At 37.9% G+C, this 21,377-nt stretch overlaps 1 protein-coding gene across 6 annotated transcripts in view; it reads right to left on the bottom strand.

Moving 5' to 3' along the window:
• Positions 1-1,019: 1,019 nt before the first annotated feature.
• TP63 (tumor protein p63) overlaps positions 1,020-21,377 on the bottom strand; it is a 34,035-nt gene continuing 13,677 nt past the window's right edge. The window contains exons 3-14 of one of the 6 annotated variants that reach the window (XM_053461154.1): positions 14,073-14,259; positions 13,487-13,602; positions 13,140-13,249; positions 12,575-12,711; positions 12,236-12,318; positions 11,876-12,000; positions 11,285-11,458; positions 5,720-5,874; positions 5,059-5,203; positions 3,890-3,965; positions 2,733-2,826; positions 2,092-2,226 (exon numbers count right to left, since the gene is read on the bottom strand). In XM_053461154.1, coding sequence (XP_053317129.1) covers positions 2,749-2,826; positions 3,890-3,965; positions 5,059-5,203; positions 5,720-5,874; positions 11,285-11,458; positions 11,876-12,000; positions 12,236-12,318; positions 12,575-12,711; positions 13,140-13,249; positions 13,487-13,602; positions 14,073-14,259 — 1,386 coding nt within the window. In that variant the 3' untranslated portion in view covers positions 2,092-2,226; positions 2,733-2,748. Of the gene's footprint in view, positions 2,227-2,732; positions 2,827-3,889; positions 3,966-5,058; positions 5,204-5,719; positions 5,875-8,538; positions 8,750-11,284; positions 11,459-11,875; positions 12,001-12,235; positions 12,319-12,574; positions 12,712-13,139; positions 13,250-13,486; positions 13,603-14,072; positions 14,260-21,377 lie in introns of those variants that run through there. The other 5 variants (XM_053461150.1, XM_053461151.1, XM_053461152.1 and 2 more) reach the window with 5 other exon arrangements.

Below are 21,377 nucleotides of genomic sequence, written 5' to 3'. Positions count from 1 at the left end.
CAAGCACATACACTCACAAATACAAACAGAGCATATAAAACTACAGATTCAGAACGAAATATCCTTTACCGACTTTACAGCATGTCAGAAATGACTCTAACCAAATTTCTGAGCATCCTTCACAGGTTTGGACTAGCGACAATATTTGATCAACTTGGTTTTCAAAATAAAAAAAGAAATTGGCATGTATTCGCCAGAAAACTTATCAGCCAGACACTTAGTCAGTAGAAAGCCTTATAAAGACTCTCAATTCTGTACAAGGAACTCTGTATACCAAGGTTTCATTATATAATAATCAGCTGGTTTAAGGTTGTTACAATGCCGGCCCCATGGTTTAAACAATTATTCTTGTGAGGAAAGTGCGATTATTTCCTAACAAAACACTTTCTAGTCTTTGTGTTGGAGCTGCAAAGTGCCAAACATATACCAAACAGACTCTCTGTAACTTTTGTTGAATGTAAAGGTGCCTTCTCTACAAAGTAATTTCTAAAATGTATTTTTTTTAGAGGAAGTGATTTGATGAGTAGAAAAGTGCTTCTGGAAGTTATGGAATAGTTGCCACTGATGAAAAGGAGGCCCGTGAAAATGTATATTCTGTTGTTTGCACCCACACACTGGGTCTAAATTTCATAGCCAGTATGAACAAAAAACTATATTTTCTCCAAAGTTATACAATAGTGAGAAAACGAATTATTATTAGATCACATCATTTGATAAGTAAAATTGGACTGACACTGGCTGAATGAAAACGTTTGCCTCCAAACTCTACTACTTTTTTTTAGGAAAACGTTCTTACCATTTGATAACTCTAGAAATTAAAAAGATGTCTCATCTATGAAATCACAATACCATATCAATACCATAAACTCAGACTCGTGAACCTGTGTAATGACAGTCATACCTGAAAAATTACGCACAGGCCAAACACATGAAGACTTCTAGTTCTCTGGGAACACAAAACAAACTAGCTGATTAACCCACTGTAGAATCTGTGAGTGTCTAGAGCTTACTAAGTGCAATTTTGTTCCTGGCACATTGGCTGCCAAGCTCAGCTTTACAAAACACATAAAAGGAAAAATACAAGGACTCGCCACCATCAAAGGTACATAGGTCTGGAGCACCATAATCATTACACTCAGCTTCACATAAGTAGCCAGTAAAGGCTTGAGCTGCAGATCTTCAAGAGTCTTGATCTTCAAGTTCCTTTTCAATTCAGAGTAAAATGGTGCATGCATTCAGACTTGCAAACTCTTCAGATGCTGAGTGGTACAGAATTATATTAACTTAGCAATTCATTACCATGTTATTTACGATAAACTAATTTCAGCTATGTTTATATTGATTTAATGGATGGGATGTGAGACGGCACAGAACGGTATGAGGGAGAATTTTTCCCTACTATATGTTGCTGCATATTACCATGATCTCCCACTTCTAACCCCAGTCCCTAGCTGTACAATGGGCTCCTCCTTATCCTCTGATTCTGTCTTTACTGCAAATAATTTAATGGATGGTTTAGCTTTTTGTGTGTTCAATGTACACTTTATCATTAAGTCAAGTTCCATGCCCCTTCTTCTAATGTTATAGCCTCAACTTTCACACTGCTCAAAATGTTTCCCAACTTGTTTGTCCATCCATGATCCAATACATCATTTATATCTGTATCAACTCTTACATTCATCCAATCTCTACCCCTTACTCACCACCCATTCTATCTTTCTTGTTCCAATGACTTTTAATCTAAATATAACAATAAATCATTATGTGTGTGTACGTGTGTATATCTATATATAAAATACACAAATATATACGCACATACACACAAATTTTTATGCAGTGCTTGTAGCAGGTTGGAGTCCCAAGCTACGTATCTTGATGGTGGCGCTATATGGCAGTTTGAAGCATTTTAAAGTACATATGAGGAAAGCTTCACTCGCCCTCTTCTTTGATACGCTGTTGCTTGTTCCTGCGGTTGTCCATGTCAAAACCAAAGTCATTCCACTCATCTCGGGGAGGAAAGGAGATGGTTTGACGTAGTGTGAAGCGTACAGCATCGATTACTCTCTCCCCACGGGATTCATTGGAGCCCACACTTACGGTGGAAGCGCTACTGGTGGTCCGGAGCAAATGAGGGGGTGATGAGAAATCATGTATTTGTCGGTGCTCCATAAGACCCTTCCAGATAGCATGGCGGTATTGCTCTGGGATTTTCAGGCTGGCCAAGTCCTAAACATAAAAAACACATAAGAAGAATTTAGAAATGGGTACCTGCAATTTTAAGAATATATCTGCCCGTAATAAGACACATTGTTATATATATATATATATATATATATATATATATATAATGTAAAAGCATTGACATACTTTTAACAAGCTCTTCACACAGACAAAAATCAAGCTTGTTAAGGGCAGAAAAGCAAGCATGTATTGCACTGATAAAGATAAGATGTTATTTTGAAAATAACCAAAGTATATATTAACTAGTATAATTCAAACAAAGTCATCTGCATAAATTTGAGAAAAAAGCAAAATAAAAAACAAACGTATGGAAGGTTTATAACATATCATTTGTTAGAAGACTGTTAACTTCTATATCTCTTCTCCTATTAATCTTATGAGTAATACAGTGTAAAATATATCGTAACCATTTTTTTATATTATATCCAAAGGGTAAGTATCATTATTCAATGCAGAGGAAGTCATTAGTAAGAAGTGTAGGAAAAACTCACCTCCAAAGAGTAATGTTCAATCTGATAGATTGTGGTCAAACCCTGGGTAGTGAAATAATCCAGACAGGATGAACATCCCAATCTCGCTAAAAAACTAGAGAAGAAGAGCACGTTATAGGTTTTATGTGCATTAACATGTTTTATAATACAAATACAACACGATTTCTCACGCACACATACAACAGAATTACCCTGTAGGCAAAGTTGTTATAGGGTGGGACTTACAAAGGTTAAGGAAAATCAAGCTGCACCTGGGAGTGGAAGCAGACTGTTCTTCTATAGAACAAGTAAGTCATCAAGCAAATTGTGCTTTCCATGTAGAGTGGACTATTAGTCATGAACCAACTTTCTGAAGCCTTTCTGCAGAGTGGGGAGAGATGCTAAATGAAGTTTCTTCCCCTGACTATAACACCTCTACGGTTTAAAACAATGAGGTCTGGCTTCTCTGTGAACCATAAAATGATATGAAATAATGTGACTCTAACTACATGCTCTATGACTGGGATGTAGCCACATCTTTTTGACGCATGGGTATCTAGCTCTAGTTTGGTACAATTTTCTAAAGCTCATTGATTTGCGAGAGTGTATGGAACCGTGAGATTATTTCATTAGGTCTTTAAGACAAATGATGTGATTCATATTAAGGAGACTATTTTCCTGCTTGATGGAGCGTAATGAAAGATAACTGGCAGGATGCTGTTTCACATGAAAAAAGTGAAAATGTAAAAAAAACCAAAAAACACTCAAGACAATTATCCTTTAGTGCGAGAAAGAGTAAAGGTTCTATAAAAAGCAGTTCTGGTGCAAAGTGGTAAAAATGGTGCAGTTGCCAGGGAAACCAATGAAATGTTTCTGGATTCCACTTTTAACACTACACCAGAAACCGATCCTTTTATATGACCTATAAATGATATTTGCAGCTCAGAGACAAGGGGGGGGGGAAAGCACATGGAATAGATGTACACATAATCAGAAATTGCAGTTTAAGCAACACACCAATTTTGCCAAAAGTGGCGGAGTAAGTGTACAGTGGTTTTTTTTGCTTTTGCCCTTTCTCAGCAGACCAAACCCAAATTTTTGCCATGTTAACCCCTCGCATTTCCCAGATTAGATCAGAGGATCATGTTGTAGAGGTAAAGCCAGCGATGTTATCTCACCTCACGTCTTTCTTTTACTTGTCCGTACGCATGCACAAACTGATTAGGGGAGGGGGATGGATCCAAGCCCAGGTGACTGTAAGGGGGTGCAAAATACAGCCCCTTACTTTTCAATGTCAATGCAAAAAAATCTAGGTTTTTGGTAACTAGGAAATCTACAATATAAGATTCTACTTAAATGTACAAACTATGTTTATTAACCACATTTCATATCTATAAAATGTGATTTAGACTGGCCCTGAACTGCAAAGACTACATGTCTGAACCTGCCACTTTCAAATGTTTAATGTATATAGAACCTGTATCTGTTAAATGTAACACAATGTGTAATTTCATTTCTTATGTAAAAACCTCTTCTTTACACTTCACTCCCGTGAACTGAACCTCACATTCTGGGAACAATTATTTTAACGCATGGAAAAATACCCTTTATCCAATAAAAAGATGATTACATATCCATTTATGTAATTTTTATGGTTATTTTCAGGTGTGTTTCTATGAAATTCTTTGGATTAATATAAAGAAAAAGGAATTCTGATTTTTTTTAAGTAAAAAGTAGTGCTATTGCCATAGCAAATTGTTCCACCTTCAGTACACTGCATCAGAATTCCTCTTTATACATAATAACCTGTATTTTTACATACATATTAGGACTACTCATTAGGACAGTAGTGTCGAATTCGGTAGTTTTCAGGATAAAAAAATGCCAGGGGGTTTGATTGGCAATCATCCACAATGCATTTGAAAACAGTGATATGGGACGCCAGGAAGGGCATCATAAAAAGCATGTTAAGGGTTTTTTTTTAAATATATTTATTAATTGCAGGCTGACTAAAATGTGAAGAGTTACATCATTGGAACCAGTATCTATGAAGCTTAATTTCATGCAGATTTTTGTTTATAAAGCACTTATCATTCTCCTATACTATTAATAATAAGAGTTTATATTTAATAAAAAAAAACTATTTTCAAGGTTAACTTTTCATGGAAACTTTGGTTACTTTTACATTACCCAAAGAATTCTAATGATTCTAAGAAATCTCTTAATTAGGAACGTTCTTCCTGACTATGGCGTGTTCGGATTCAGTGCAGTGCATGTGATGGGGCGTAATGGATTTAATTTGTACTGATGTTTTAAAGGAGATCATGAGGGCTTTTTGGTTCCTTACCTGGAGATACTGCAGTCTGAGGGATATGGTGGAGGTGGTGTGCAGTGTGAGGTGGACGGCATGGATAAAGACTGGGGCAACGTCTGAGAGGGACTCAGTCCATTGATGTCCCCGGCCATTTGCATGTGGGTGCTCATCATGGGAACTAAAAAGACAGAAATACAGACATGTAACCCCTAATCACAAACTGCTGATGCATTTTACACAGTGCTGCTCACCAGACACAATAAATGTGTTTCTTAAGTAATATTTAAAATTTCTGAATGTCTACCTTTTCTGCTTATTGGAAAATTCTAGGAAGCGATACGAAGGTAACGGAGTAAAGACAGAAAGTGTTAACACTTGAAATGTATTTTGAGAAAATTCCTAGGTTGAGATGTCAGGTGCACATTCAATCCTTTGGAATCCATCTGCTCCATTTTTAGCTATTTACTGTAAACAAACCTAGGATGTTGACATTAATTATCCTGAAATCTGATGTTCCATTTGGCATTTTGATTTAGAGGACAGGCAGTGAGAGTATGTTAGCAGATAAATAGGGTATTTTATGTATATTTGATTTGCTTTTATGATGGTGGACATATGATTTTTAAAACAGGTGGCTTTTCACTGCAAAAACGCTCTGTTATTTAACTTTAAGGCTGGGTGGTAGCATACTTACTGTTAGCCCCCATGCCATCTGACATGTTGTTTGGGGTAAGCGAGTTCCTCTGTGGATTCATCAGTTGGCTGACAGAAGGAAGCTTGTTCATGCTGTTCATTTTGTTGAGAGGTGGGGAGGGGGACCCAAATGAAGGCTGCACTTGTAATGAAGACCTGAAAAAGAAAAAAAATAAGGATATTGATGTTAGTCTGTCACCTTCCTACCAGTCACTGCTTTTACTCAAGTGGCCCAAAACATCTTCAGGTGCCATCACCCTCTCAAAATAAACTTTGTACGGCTAAAAAAGCTTTACTTCATATGAGATAAGTTAGAATGCTGGCTGGGGAACTGCTTGATTAGCCTTCAATGCTTCTTTCCATCTGACCTTTTTCTCTTGTGGTTTTTCCTCCTCATCGCAGAGGTGATAAAGTGAGATATGAAATGTCATCTCATTCTGTCAGGCCTAATGTTCACAGGAGAAACTGTTCAGGGATGGCTCTAAATAATCTATGTTAACCTCTATGAACACCCATATCAAGAAAGATGGACTATCTATAAACATGCAAAAAAATAATTTCCATTCTGCTCCAAGGGAAAGATCTTGTATGGTTCTGACTCCATCTTTTCTCCACCATTGCAGTATCAATAGTCACATCTTTTGGGCAGGTATGCAAAGAGATAAGGTCACACCACCCTCTAGGTATAAGGCAGCCAGCCAAGTGAAGGATATGATGAGCCTAAACCCCCCCAGGCTTGCTTAGCCTAATGTCTGTAGGACCCACAGATAAAATTACACACCTCACATTCCTGACTCCAGTCACCTCTTATTATGTCAAATCATTCAAACAACCCGCTGGGCAATAGTGTTCATTTCATTACTTGTAAACTGTGAATATCTTGCAGGGAACGGCAATAATTTAATAAATGATGGAAAGTTGACAAGATTTGTTACAGGAGAAAGTCTATTTGCTGTGGTGTGTAGTCACCTGACTGAAAGTGAAGCTTTTCAAGACAAAACTGGAACAATTCTGGGAAAATCAATATATCTAAATATCTATTTAATTGATTGAGGTAGTGTTTTTTGTTTGATTAGGGATTTGAATCAGGGAAAGTATGGGTATTAAGGATACTAATGGAACAAAACAACAGAAAAAAACAACATCCAAGATAAACCAGTATAAGTATTTATTGGCAATTAAGAACATGAAGCCACTCGCAAAGGCATTTCAAGATGATGCCAAGGGAAAACCCAAAGTTATTTCTCAGAACAAAATGAACACATTTATTTATCCTTTTATAAGATCACATTTTTTTTTCATCAGACTGTCATTGGACTTAACTATACAATCATACAAAAAGTGGAGAGGGTTATGTCATGGGATCTTACTATTATGTTTTTGGGTGTATTGTTTTAGGTTAGGGATATTGATAACAACAGTCCACAAAATGGCATTATATCACAACAATACATTATTTAAATGAATAATGTAATGAATCGTAATGGAACCAAATCATTGTGCATACAACATGCCTTGCCATGAGTAGAACATATAGGAAGATGAGCTTTGCATAGACACCATTTGTTCACTTATTTAACCTGAGCCTTGTCCATCACTTGGTTTTTGTGCGAAAGAAGTAGATGAGCAAATAGAATAATGCATCTTGTCTCTGGGAATCCCTACCTTAATACAGGTAGGTCAAACACAATTGCTGAACTACATAAATACAGGTAGATCAAACACAATTACTGAGCTATCTACTAAATCACCTTTACACAGGCAGGGCTACCACCTTACTATATGTGGTCTGTTAGTGCTAGGAGATCATAAATTAAAAGCGATATACGCACACAATTGTCAAGGAGACTGAAATGTGTGAAATGGGGATAAGGGTCCCAAAGATCAATGTAACATTGCAATAAGAAAAAGCAGTACACTTAATAAAATATATTTCCATATACATCCGGCCAGCAGGCAACCAATTCATTTTTTGAATAAATTCTCACACTCACATGACCAGCATTTTAAGCATTAAACAACTGCAAATATATACAAGTCTGAAAAAAATATCAGCAAAGTTTACCAGCCGGGGTAAAAGGTAACAGTGTTTCTTTAATCACCACTGGCTAGTGGGCTGGATTAAATTCCCAACCCATTTTAATATTACATATTCATACACACACACATATATATATATATATATATATATATATATATGTTATATATACATTCACACACACACACATACATATATATGTACGCTCATATATTTCTGTTTTCCCCAATGACTGCTGTTTTCAATACGCACATGAAAATAAAAAAGAATTATTTTTATTCGAGACCTGCTCAAAAACAGTGTGTCACTGACACAAAAACAGACTATACTGCAAACGGCTCTGTCAAACGGCCATATCAGTGCTTAATTCCCATCAGGAAATGCAACTTTTAAAAGGAGACCCCACGTTTACTCTAAACCAGTCATGTCGTCATTAAAATGTAGTTCCAGATTTTTGATTTCCTGCTGCATGAGAATCAGCCCAAAGACATTGACATCCTTGGCATTCAGGGTTACAAAGGAATGTTAAACCCCTATGGCCTGATGGTTCTGACTTCATCAACAGTGATTTCAAAATGTGAAAATGTCCTTGAGAAACAATCTGAAACTACATTTTCAGAACATATTAAGTGCAAGATTTAATATTAACTGTACAATACAAACAACCCTGCAGGATGCAAAGTATTTATGGCCTTGTTACATTTATCTACTAGACAGACTTAAGCTAGCACATTAGTAAACATTAGTCTATATCGGTCGATCTAATAGTATTGTATATCATGTGGGATGAAAAGGCACATGTATCCTTAACTTTATTTCTGTATCTTTTGAGTCTGAGCTGAACACAGAGAGGCAGTCCTAATACAGTTTAATACAGTTCATGGATACACTGCATGGTTAGGGAATGTGGAATGTTTTAGGAAGGTATCTTTGTCTTTCAGAAGATCTCCCTTGGGTTCCATGAGTTCATTCCGGAAGCAGGCCGTTAGGAGACTGTAAAGAAGAAAGCAAAGAAGAAAAGAACAAGAGATGAAGACCATGAAGAGTTGCAGATGCAGTGACACCTCTGTGATCAAAGTGTGACTTTACGGATGGATAAAATTCCCAAAAACATTTCTAGTCTGTAGTCAACTGTTCCAAAAGCGGCACTTCACTGAGGTTATTGCCAGCGCTAAGGTGTGAAGAGTGTGTAGCCGCTGACCTGGTTGAAACATCTCTAAGCTTGCCCTGTATCCTGAAAGAACTGGCACACACTGAACAAACAATCATACAATATTGCCTTTCTGGGAAGTTGGACGTGAGGGAGCAAGTGTACGATGTGGATCTAAAAACAAAGACTTACAATGTTGGGATTACAACACGTGCCAGCTCTGTAATTTCCTGAAATCCAAGCCAATTCAAGGAGTGCAGGACGAGCGACAAGCTTAAGGTAGAATGAAACATAATGCTTCCTCTGCCTTCCCATCTTGATTTGTCTCCAGTAACAAAAACATCTTAATGCTTAGAGTTTAGATTATGAGCAAGCCAAGCATAACATAATACAAAGCTGCCATTCAGCTAGGAAAGATGGAGCACTCTACCTAAACATATGACTCGGGTGGTAAGTCTTTTAACCGAGAGCTCTCCTTTGGGCCTAGTCAGTGATGTTTACACCTCGTTGTCACAACCTGTCATTTCGGTAGACAGTGTCCTTTGACCAAAAGTCACAATTAATTCTATTCATCTCAAATACTATCTTTTATGATCTCTGGCGAATGGATTTTTATCTTTGCTAATTGCTAAAGGCAGCTCTTGCTTTAGGAATGCTGGATTATATCTGCTAGATCCCTGTACATGGCATAAATCCTCAGATGTACAACATACAGGTGGTCTCAGGCTCCCTGAAGTGTTGTAAAGTCAACAACTTTACGGTACGCTGAGTGATATAGGCTTTGCTATCTTTGTAGGTGAGCTGAAATTTGAGCAGCCACGCTGTGATCACAGAGGTGCTGGTGGTTAGTGAAAAAAACAGACAGACCATTAAAGGATAGCAGACATGCAAAATGGAAGACATGAAAGGCAAAGGCTAGGAAATAATAAACTCTTGACACCGTGATTGTCAGCGGCTCTTTAACCATGTGCGGTAAAATTACAACTCTTCCCCCATTCATGTTGATAAGCAACTCTTAAATTACTTCTTGGAAAATGCATTTTGTTGATTTGGTTTTCATTTTAACATCTTGGTTTCCCTGAACAAATGATACCATTGGGGATGGAAAAGGCTTCTTGTTCATGTATAGGAAACAGAGATTTTGGAATGGGCTGTGTAGCTTTACACCATTTCTAATTATATAGAGCCCGCAGTATAATTTCACCCAGTACATTTGTGTACAGTGTAGGCCTTTCATTCAACAGACATTGGAAGAATATGTTCTAAGACCATCTTTTGTGCTTTGAAATTACTTAAAAAAGGGGATTAATAAATTCAAACTGTAAGAATTGCTGGTGGTTCCTCACCAGATACAGAGGTTGTCTACATGTGTTGTCTGCCTATGGCCAGCATTCTAAAGCTAAATATTTTCATTTTAGCGCATATATTTCTTTAAGCTTGTGCTTCTTCTAAAACAATAATAATGTATCTTTTCATCAAAGTAACAAAACCAGGAGTAGTAACTTGGAACGTAGAATAAATTGTGTGATGTGAATCCAAGCAAAGTGAAGACTGAAGTTTAACCATGGTTATGCAAAATTATGTTGGCCTTAATCTACTACAACAATCAGAAACAGCATGGTGGAAAGAAAGTACAGTGCAGGAACCAGTAACAAGAAAACCATACAGAATATTTTGACATGCTCAGGGCAACACTATTTCAGTTGAGACATTGGCGATGGAATCCCAGTGATCACAATGTCAGTATGGGAGTTCCTATTAGTCCCAACAGTATACTAGAACATTGCCACTTGACTGGACGTGCGCTAAACCATAAACCATTTACAATTATCCAAAGAATGGTCTGTGGGTACTAAAAAGTTCAACGAGGTTAAACATATCTGGTGTAGTGTAAAAAAGGTATTTGGATGTAAAGTGGAAAAGACATTTATATGTGGGTTGCTTCACTTTGTTCCAGATATGTTTTAGTCATCAGAGGCATCTAGCAATGCAAGCTACCCCCAGTTCTGAAACAAACTGAGCGGCCTCTGGGAAAGCAGACACATGTTGCATATATAAAATAAAGCTAATACATACATTTTGTGTTTTATTGATAATTTACATTTTGCAGTGAAGACTATCTTATGCACTGCAATGGGTAAGGTTACAATAAATAGATCATTGGCTTAATTCCTCTTGTGTGGTGATACCCTAATTGATTAATGCAATATTACAATATACGGCTCCTTTGTCACCCTCTTTGTCACTGAAAAACCCACCAAACCATTGTGAACCCCCTGAAGTGTCCTCCAGATGGAACAGTGGCTGACATAGTACTCTGGTACCTTAGTCTCTAATAGTCTCTAAGAGATATTTAAAAATTTGTATTGAAGTAGTACCGTTCATTTAGGTAACTTTCATCTCTGACATCTTGTTCTACTGGAGAATGCTTTAGATTGTGTTCCATGTAGTTGTGACTGTTCTGCATTCTTTTTTGCCACTGCTGTATGGAGAAGGTGTCACTCCTCCCTGTATTTCTTGGACCAGTCATGTTGCTCTGTAGGCTTCTGTCCCTGAGCAATTTAATGTCATGTATTAAACGCTTTATAGCCATGTTTCTGAAAACTAATGCTATCTCAGGCTCCACTCACTTAAGGACCAGGTTTACCCTTAATTGTAAATAATTGTTGAAAGTTTTTAAACTATAAAACCATGATACAGTATCAATGGCACATTACTCCACATTGTACATTCACCTCCTGTTTCTAATCTATATGAATGTTACGTTGTAATATGTAGATATTGCAACATTTGGTGGAACAAGACGACTAGCAGTAGTGATTAAGCCAAAACACAAATACATCGGGTAAATCATCTAAAGCACAAGCTACATAGCAAGCATGCATAGAAGTGTCAACCAACACACCACAATATCAGTTATTGGCTTATATTGGTCTTTCTCTTGTGCTAAACATTCTTCATATACTTACTGTTTCTGGAGAAGGTGCTGTTGCTGCTGCCTATATGTCTCAATAGTGTGCTGGGGCAGGTACTGCATGAGCTCCAAAGACTCCTTGATTTTCAACAGAGTTTCATATATCTCACGTCCCTTTACCTACATAGAACAAAGTAAAAGGACTGTTGCATTCAAGCTGGAAAGCACTTTGTATTGTACGAAGTACCAATCAGTGTCTCAGAAGTAAATACTCATGAGTGATGTTAGTTTAAAATTGTACTAAAATTAATCTTATATAAGTGAGAAATAATGTTAGTGTTAAGAACTGCAAACCGCATAGGAATGGGATTGTAATGTATTGTATTGTGTGCTTCTGTTGCTGTACTGAACTTACAGGAAGGTACAACACCTCATCATCAGGCGACCTTCTCTTTTTAATAGAAGTCATCTGGATGCCATGCGTGGTTTGCCTGAATGCTAAAGACAGAAAAGGGAAATAAAGAAAAATGTAGAGATTTTCATCCAGTCATGGAATAAAATTAAACTGCATTAGAAAATTCTCTTTTCAGTATTCAGTATTTTCAAATTCATTTTTGTATGCGGATTCTTGATGTATCCATACCAAATAGATATAAAATATAAGGTGCTTTTTTACATTGTGAATAACCTTGACTGGGGCTCTCCATCTATCTTGCTATTTAATTCTACCACTGTCTATCCTATGTTCACTTACATTGCTTCATACCTTCCCCATTCTTGCTGCTGTCTGTCACTTGCTGCTTGCGAATACTGTCCTCATCTGCCTTTCTATCCCTCCCAGGACACGCACAGATACGAGCTTCAAAACATCTTCGGCCAAGCACCTGACCACTGTTTAAAAACAGAAAAAATAAAAAAAAACAATATAAATATAATAAAAAGGTTTGATAATATACATACTTATATACACACACATACACGTCCAATAGTCCTGTACTTAGCCTTTATTAATACAAGATAATCCACATGCCCGGGGACTCTTTAGCCAATTTACAAAAGTCCAAGAAATGAGTTCACGGGACTCCGAAGGGAAAAAAAATTCCAATCTTTATTACATCAACGTTTCGGGCTCTTACTTTATTATGATAACCTTGCAGATATATATATACGTAACCAAATGTACCTTAGTCAAGTACGAGCTATCTGTTTAGGGAAATGTCTGAAAGGACAGGATCAATCGGACTTTACATGTGTGGTATACAAGGAAACGTAAATTAAGGAAAATAAATAAAAAAATAAAAAAAACAACAAAAACTCACTCTCTTGTTTCCAGTGTGACAATGATCAGAATAGGCCGCCGGTTCATCCCTCCAACACAACTGCTATTGCACATAAAATTGTACAATATTGTTGTGAACTCGGTGCCAACCTTTGAAGAGAAAAGACAAACAATAGAATTAACTATAAGAAATTAAATTACAAGTGCAGTTAGCACAACGATACATAATACATGTTTACACTTTCTGGCAATCTACAATGTTAACTAGAAAAGAATAACGAAGATAAATCTTAATCTATATCTCTGCTTTTGACCACCACAATTGCAGCAGGAAAGAACACACACTTCAAACAGGACTACTGATAGTAGGCTGATTGGTGCACTCACTTGAGGAGGCTCATAGGGTACCAGTACACTCTGTCTACCAGTGATCGGATCTTCTACGTATTGTGAGTGGCTGTTTCCCTCTACTCTGATCAGGTGGCTAGGAGGTGCTATCTGACCTGTGAAAAAAAAACAAAAGTAACGTTTATGAACACTGACTCTTCATGACGGTAAACATCCAGTCAATTAAGGCTGCCCTCCATATGGTAGTGTTAGAACATAATCTGCTCCATCTTTGGACACAACAGAGGGCATCCAAGAATTGATCGGTATTGAAGTCGAATACTTTCACTCTTATTATTTCTGACCTTTATCCCTGAATCCAAAAACCTCCATGTGTATTAAAAAACCTTTTTTCCTAGTATTTTATAGATATTGATGTCAGACATTTGGATATGAGGCATGAGTGGGCCTAATGATTTGCTGTGCAGATGGTAAAACATATGGTTTTGCTCATCAGTGCTGGAAGATCCATTTTAATGAGGACAGTAGAGAACACAGCATTTCAGAACAAAATGTAAAAGAACACGTAGCCCTTGCATTGACAGGTTAGCATTCAAACGGCTCTAGTAAAATTATTTGTGCTTACCTTCATTGAATTCACGGCTGAGCTCATGGTTTGGGCATCGCTTTACCACCTCGGTCACATGTTCAGCCTTCTTGTACACCGGCATTGCCCGTATGACAGCAGCCTGTGGAGGGGGAGTCATCACTTTGATCTGGATCGGACATGTTTTGGCAATCTGGCAGTAAAGCTTCTTGAGATCTGTAGAATACTAAAGGAAACACAAAGTGTCTGAAATTAGCAATGAGTTCAATCATTCACGTTTGATTTATCAGTGCATTCTCATTGCAGTTTTTTTAGTCGTTGCCGACCATTGATAAAAACTAAAGCTGAACCCATTAGGTGCCAAGCCCTGTCCCAAAACATAAACAGTTGTGCAGCTGAAATATTTTTGAGAAAAACATTTGAATAAAAGGAAACTGTACCTATACCTGTGCAATAATTGTATGCACACAAGCCAAAACATCCTGGGAGCAGCCATTTTGTTACTTTAGCAAAACACAGCCTCAAAATATATCTATTTTTATGTTTTAACACTCCTGATAACATTTTTGTAGAATATATGCAAAAATATTTAAGATCCCCTAATGTAACATCCATCTGCAACCACTATCATAACAGGTCATGTGAAATCTGAGGAAAACAAGATGGCTGCCACTGTGTCTCGTTTTTGTGGAAAGACAAAACATTTTTTTGTGACAAAATAAATCCCACTGTTCTTTTTGGAACAGTATCATCAGATATCATCTCTCTTCTCATCCCTCATTTGTTTTAGCTCCTGTATGTGGACAATGTGCTTTTTCGATGTCTGCCCTTCTTTATAGATAATTGCAATACTAGTCCATAACTAGGTTGACCAATAAATGTATCGGTATTACCACTTATCTGCAAAACATACTTTGTTTTAATCTGCACAAAACTGTTGGCTTAGCTCTCTAAAAGTGTTAGCTGTGCTTCGGTCAACACTCAGACGCATGAGTACAGGAATTATAGCTGACATTTAAAGAGAATGTACAAGATCTCTCGGAATATGCTAGAAAAGGTTGTGCAATAAAGTATCTGTACCCTGAGGCCAGGGATTAGAACACAATACTTTCAAGTAGCCTGCGGATATAGCAAATGCTGCCAAAAGATAAATATATTTTCAAACAGGAGTTGCGAAACACTTATTATTTTGTTTCCATTTTACATGCATCATTGAATTAAAGGTGGGGGGGGGCTACATTAGGAATCCAGAATCCAGGAACTATAAAATCCAAATAAAAAAAAAAATAAACATAAATTTGGAACTGTGCTAGCCCTTGCTTTTAAAAGTACAAGAGGCTAATGTCTGTAACATCTACTATGCATGGATTTCCTTTGGATTTTTTTTAACGACAACTTTCATTCAATCAGAAAATTGCAGCAGAGTTACTATTTATTCATGTATATAGCACCATCGTATGCCACAGAGCTGTACAATGGGTAAAGTATTTCTTTATACATTCTTTACTATCTATCCACTCCTCTAGGTTTTAAATATGGAATTGCAAATGTATTTCTATTGTCAAGGATTCACGATGACAATAACTGCATATCTTGAAGCTTCATGAACCCAACAATGGGTTAAATCTATGTGTGCAACAAAAGGCCAATGTTAAATACCCTTCCACATTTCTCCAGAGCTACACCTGCCTTCTGTGAAGTCATCCAAATTCAAACAATTCACTGAATGCCATTACCAGCCCTCCTACCAACCTCCAAGTGTGTGTTAAAGAATAAGAACAAATAGTTTAAAACAATATAGCCTGGGGAAGTATATTTTGCAAGCGATATCCAGTATTACTGTTACTGCAATCCACTATCGTGTTACCGGCATGCAATCTCCATTCAGCACCTTTTTCAGGTTCACCAGCAATGTCATGTTTAAATAAGCAGTCTTCAGGTAGGCAGAGTTGGGTATTTTAATAACATGTTTTAAAAGAACATTCCAGTGGATATGACTCTCCTCTCACCACCTGCCTTGGTTGACATACTGTATTACATGCTCCTGGCATTTATGAATTGGGAATTTGTGTTAGGACGTGCGTGGGTGCCAGCTACCAACACCAGACACCTGCCTGCCTTCTCAACAGGCTCCGCTCAAGCCTTTGTCGTGAGGAGCCTGCCCCCTCTACAGTCGCCAGGTTAGACAAGGTGAAGAAATCCAGTCTTCACAAAGCCACCATGTTACCGGTGTATAGCCACATCAGGGATTCTTTACTTCAAGAAACATATCCCATTAGTAGCTCGCAATAATATGGATAATGTTCTGAAGTACGCAATGCATCATTTTTCAATATTTTGGAACCATTCTAGTGAAAGAAGAAGATTCTATACACTGTACCAATTTTATAGGAAAGCATGTTAAGAAGAACACAGTTTGGTGGGACATTATGGAAGAGGGATCTAGCTAAAATATAGCAATATAAATATTAAATCCTATAACATCATAGAAATTAAGTGCCTACTGAAACAAACATTTCATGGTGGATTATATTTTCTGGAAAACAAGACTCGCTGTTTAACTAGAAGTTACTTTGCCGTCTGTCTCTTAAAATCTCTTATGCGTTATATTCCAGTTTTACTGTTTGGCCTTTTCTTATCCGAAGGCATCAATTTGACTGGCAACATGTACTGTTATAAGACCTGTCAATAAGAATATGGTTTGTAAACATGCATCTTCTTTCTCTTTTTAAGGATTCAGAATATATAATCACTGCAATCCAAAGTGCTGAAACCTTACAGAAAGTTTATAACGTGTTTGGACACAGCGGATTTCATTTAAAAACTAGGTCTCAAGCCGTTCAGGTTTACCTTTCCGATGCAACATCTACACACAGATCAGCTAGCCGGGTTAATTAGCAACCTACAGGTTTACCAATCTCAGGAACAATACACATTACTAATGTGTGTCATGTTTATAGCCATAAATTGTCTAAATCTAATTTTATATCAGCGAACAGTCTAGACTAATACAGATACATGGAGATAAAGCCGAGTTGGAATTCTTTGAACAGTTGGCTTTGGTAAGCAAGTGCAGAAAGTTAGGCAGCATAGGCATGTCGAAAACCACAAGTGTGATCTGCCTAAGAATATATTTACTAAGCGATGTTTTTAAGAACCCTTTGGGATTGAAGGGTTAATCTTTTGATGGACTTGTGAATGGGTCCACATGGAGCAGAGTGTCAGTCTTTTTTTCCTGAAGATTTCCACTCCACCTTGTATGCCGCCTGCTGCCACCTGTCAGTCACAAGAGATTAATTACCTGGGCGGCCGGTGCTGGGAGCAGCACATTCCAACGTGACCGCACCCAGGAGGTGTTGACATCAGACAAGTGAGGTTCCCCTCCTAAATCTAAATGCCTGGAAGAGGGCAGACAGGCCCCACCCTGTAATATGTGTCCCACTATTGCTATGACCCCTTAGGGCAGAATATGAGAGCAGTATATAGCTGTATCTGTGAAACACAATCCTTTCTCAGCTGTAATTAAGGTGAGAAAAATAAAAATTAATAAAAAAAACACCCCAGGGACATTTGGAACTAATCAAGTGCTGACGTCTGCGCGGCCCACAGCTCATTCAAAGGGGTTCCATGTGAATCCGTGGTGCTGAGAGCTAGGCATAGTTTTAGCAATTGCTGGGATTCTGTTTAATGCAAACTCTGTTTACTTCTTGTTAGGGTTTAGGTTGTGGAAACATGCCCTTCTAAACAACTATCCTAAGAGCAAGGCTTTCCTCCCATTAACCATAAGGGTCTCACTATGTCCAACCAGAGTGGAACAATGGCTATATAATTGAATTGTTGGCACTCAGCAGGTAAAAAACACAAAAGATTGTTTCATCTTTACTGAAATATACAAGTGATAAAATTGTCCTGTTAGGCAATCAGTGCTTCGCTGTGTTGTACAGTAATATTTCTACTGTCTGATGTAAAGAACAGGACATTGTTGGTAGGTTGCATTCATAGTCATTCTTCATCCAGTACTTGATGCAGAAGACTCCAAGTGCCCTTACTGTTAAGTGTGCTGCTCACAAGATCCTGAGTGTGAGTTGGAAGGAGGGCTGGCGTGTGCCTATAATTGCAATACCTCCCGCCTGGCTCTCTGCCCCGGGGGCTCTCACTCTCGGGTTCTGGGCCACGTTCCAGCCACGCTGCCCCAGTACAAAACGAAAAAGGTAGGATAAGAAGAAAGACCTGACAGCCACCTCTAGTCAAACATAGTTCAGTTTACATAGAAATTACAAGGAAAAATAGGTTGGAGGGGAGGAGGGGGAGGTGAAAGGCATACCAGTATTTCTTCTCTGGCATGCATGCCTTCAGGCTATGCATAAGGACAGAGCTGAGGAAGAAAGGGAACGCTTTCAAAAGCAGACCATTCACTCCATTAAACAACAGGAATTTGTGTCTCCCAAGAAGCCAGAAAGCGTCCCACTTCTTGGTTAGAATACAAGGGGCTCTGCTTGTCACATCACTGGCAAAAGAGATAAATAAACAGAGACAGGGGAAATTGTACAGGAATAATCTCTTTGGAGACACTCATGTAGGACAGTAAAAATAATAAGGCAATGAAAGTATCACTCTATGGGACATCATGGCTGAATCCCACCCTGCACCTTGGAGTGTTGGTATCATGAGAAATCTTTACTTTTTTGAGTGCCTAGTTTTTCTTTTTACATTGTACTGCGCTCAAAAGCACTAAAACATAGCATCACTGTATATATAATTTAAATTGCAATACAAGCAATACTTAATTCAAACCTGATCTGTTCATTATCTAGTAATATGAAAAGCTGTGAGCTTTCACAGTTTTGTCTGCTGGTGGCTCTGCTGACAATAAATGACAAAGTTCTACAGAACTCTGTGTACTTACTTAAGGGGAACGACAAACCTGAAACTATAAAACACAACGTATGGGAATTGCATCTAATGTCCTAAAAGCATTATGTGCTCCCCCTAGTGGTGGGAACATTAGAATGACAGTCTGCATTTCATTTTAAGACACGTTTAAAAGGGGGTTCCCAAACCTTGCCTTCAAGTACTGTTTACAGATGGGATTTTAAGGATATTGTTGCCTAATCAAAATGAGTCAGCCATGTTGGCCGAATCATCTGTAGCCATCAATTATTAAAGCATCTGTCATTTCCTGCATCTCATTCTATAGTTCAGTGTACCCAATACACCTATGTAATATTTTTTACAGATTGACACAAGTAACGTTGGAAACCGTAGGTGTACACCACAGAAGTAGTGATCTCACCTTCCTGATCTCAGGATTTGCATGACTAACACTTCCCTTTACGTTATGTCCATGAAATCAGCTTTGCTATGGTGCAATCTCTGTACATTTAAATAAAATAAAATAGAAAAATAGCACAGACAAAAAAAAAATAATGCCCTTCTTGACATTTAAGACAAAGCCGATTTCATTGACAAAACTGACAGGAATCTAATGGGAGGCAGCCGTGAAAATCAAGAGATCAGCAAGTTACGACAAACAGCTGTTTTGTGGTAAACAAGGGTTCAACTTTTTACATGGAGATCTGAAAAAATGGCACCATGGTCATTGCAATGATGGCAATTGAAATTTTAAGTCAAATGTGTATATATCAATGTAATACTTTATTCAAAACAGCACATAATACAAAGCAAATGAACTGTGTGTTTACTTTCTACTTTAGACATCACTTCATTTTCTAGAAGTTCAAATATGTCCTTGTGACTTTGAAGTTTATTCACCTGCAAAAAAAGTTTGCATGAACAGGCCCTACATACTACATAGTTCAATCAGCAAGATGACAAGAAATCTCATAGATTTCAATATGCCCTATACAGGGCTATCCAACCAATTATTGGGCCAGAACAATAGTAATCGATGACATTGCATGCATTCCCCTTAAATTCAGGACCTCAACACCCTGGTCGTCTTTGTCTTATATGCTGCAAACCTTGGTGAGCAGTCTTACCGATGGATGACTATGGGGAGCAGTTGTTTTGTCTGGTGTCTGAACTTTGAAATGAGTCAGTGATGTCTAGATTAAAACATCGCTGTAAAATATTCACCTAGCATTCACTCACTAGGCTGCACGCTGTATCGGAGTGCAGGTTGTGTTTAATTACAGGTTTCTTAAAGAACATAGTCGTGGGAAAGGACGGTCCCAAAATACTCATCTTCATCATATCACCTTGGGAAAAAAACCCTGCATGCACTCCCATAGTGACTGAGGCTATTATTTCCAACCTCTTTAAAGCAAGACATCACTCACAAACCATCAAATAAAATAAGGTTATATGACTGATCTGTATGACAAGTAAAACAGCGATCCTTAGTTTTTTGGGTTTACTCCAGCACAAAAAAAAAAGGTGAGACGGGGAGACATTTTCCTGAGAAGTGAAGCACTGAAGGAAGTGAAGGTAGCAGAGGATGTGTGTTCCCACTACAGCACTTTAGTTCTTCAAATACCTTAATATTAGCCGTTTTAGGTTAAATTAATACCTCTTAAAGCGTATCATCTCCCTTCATGGTAGATACACACGCCTATGTGAGAAATCCCCATGGAATAATTCTGTGGAAATGACTTGCTTTGTTTCCAGGTGTACGTCACGTTATATAATTTATCACAGGTTAAAATCAATCCTAAAGTCAGTGTATTATCACTGCCAGTAAAGCAGATCATTAAAGTGAGCAATTTCCCTGTTTACTTCAAACATTTTTTTTCCCAACATAAGACTGGGCAGGTCTGATCAGGCAAGGCTTTGGAACGAGTTGTAGCGTCCCCATTTCTACATAATGCTGCAGGCCACCGAAGAAAGACAAGTCTCAACTGCGCTTTACGCAGTAATCAAGCTTCGTGGCGCCTCTGGTCTTGCCTTGTGCATATTTTACAAGCATCGTCATGTCTTCCAAAATCTCTCTCATCTGCAGTACACACAAAATGCTACTCTTCATTTTACACGCATACTTTTAAAATGCATACAAAACAAACACTTTTTTTTGCCTTCACATTGCTGAACAAATTACAAATGCAGATTTTGGTACCTTATAGTTCAGCACATTCCAACTTTTTTGTTTGCGACAAAGATGTGAACATTGCCCATGGGTACTTTAGATGGGGTCATAATGCGTGCTGTGTTTGTATGCACATGCAGCATGTTGAGTATAAATTACGTGGAACAAGAAGGTTTGGTGATGGCTGGGTAAAGATTTGTAGGTGTCAATGTTTTCTGCTGCTTTACTACACCATCTGTTTATAACTATGGTTCAGACACAGTACGCTGCGTCACTTATTTATTCTAGTTCCAGAGAAAGAG

Source organism: Spea bombifrons, chromosome 3 (genome assembly GCF_027358695.1).
Source record: "Spea bombifrons isolate aSpeBom1 chromosome 3, aSpeBom1.2.pri, whole genome shotgun sequence".
NCBI classification, from domain to species: Eukaryota; Metazoa; Chordata; class Amphibia; order Anura; family Pelobatidae; genus Spea; species Spea bombifrons.
This window is presented reverse-complemented; position numbering and strand designations above follow the sequence as displayed.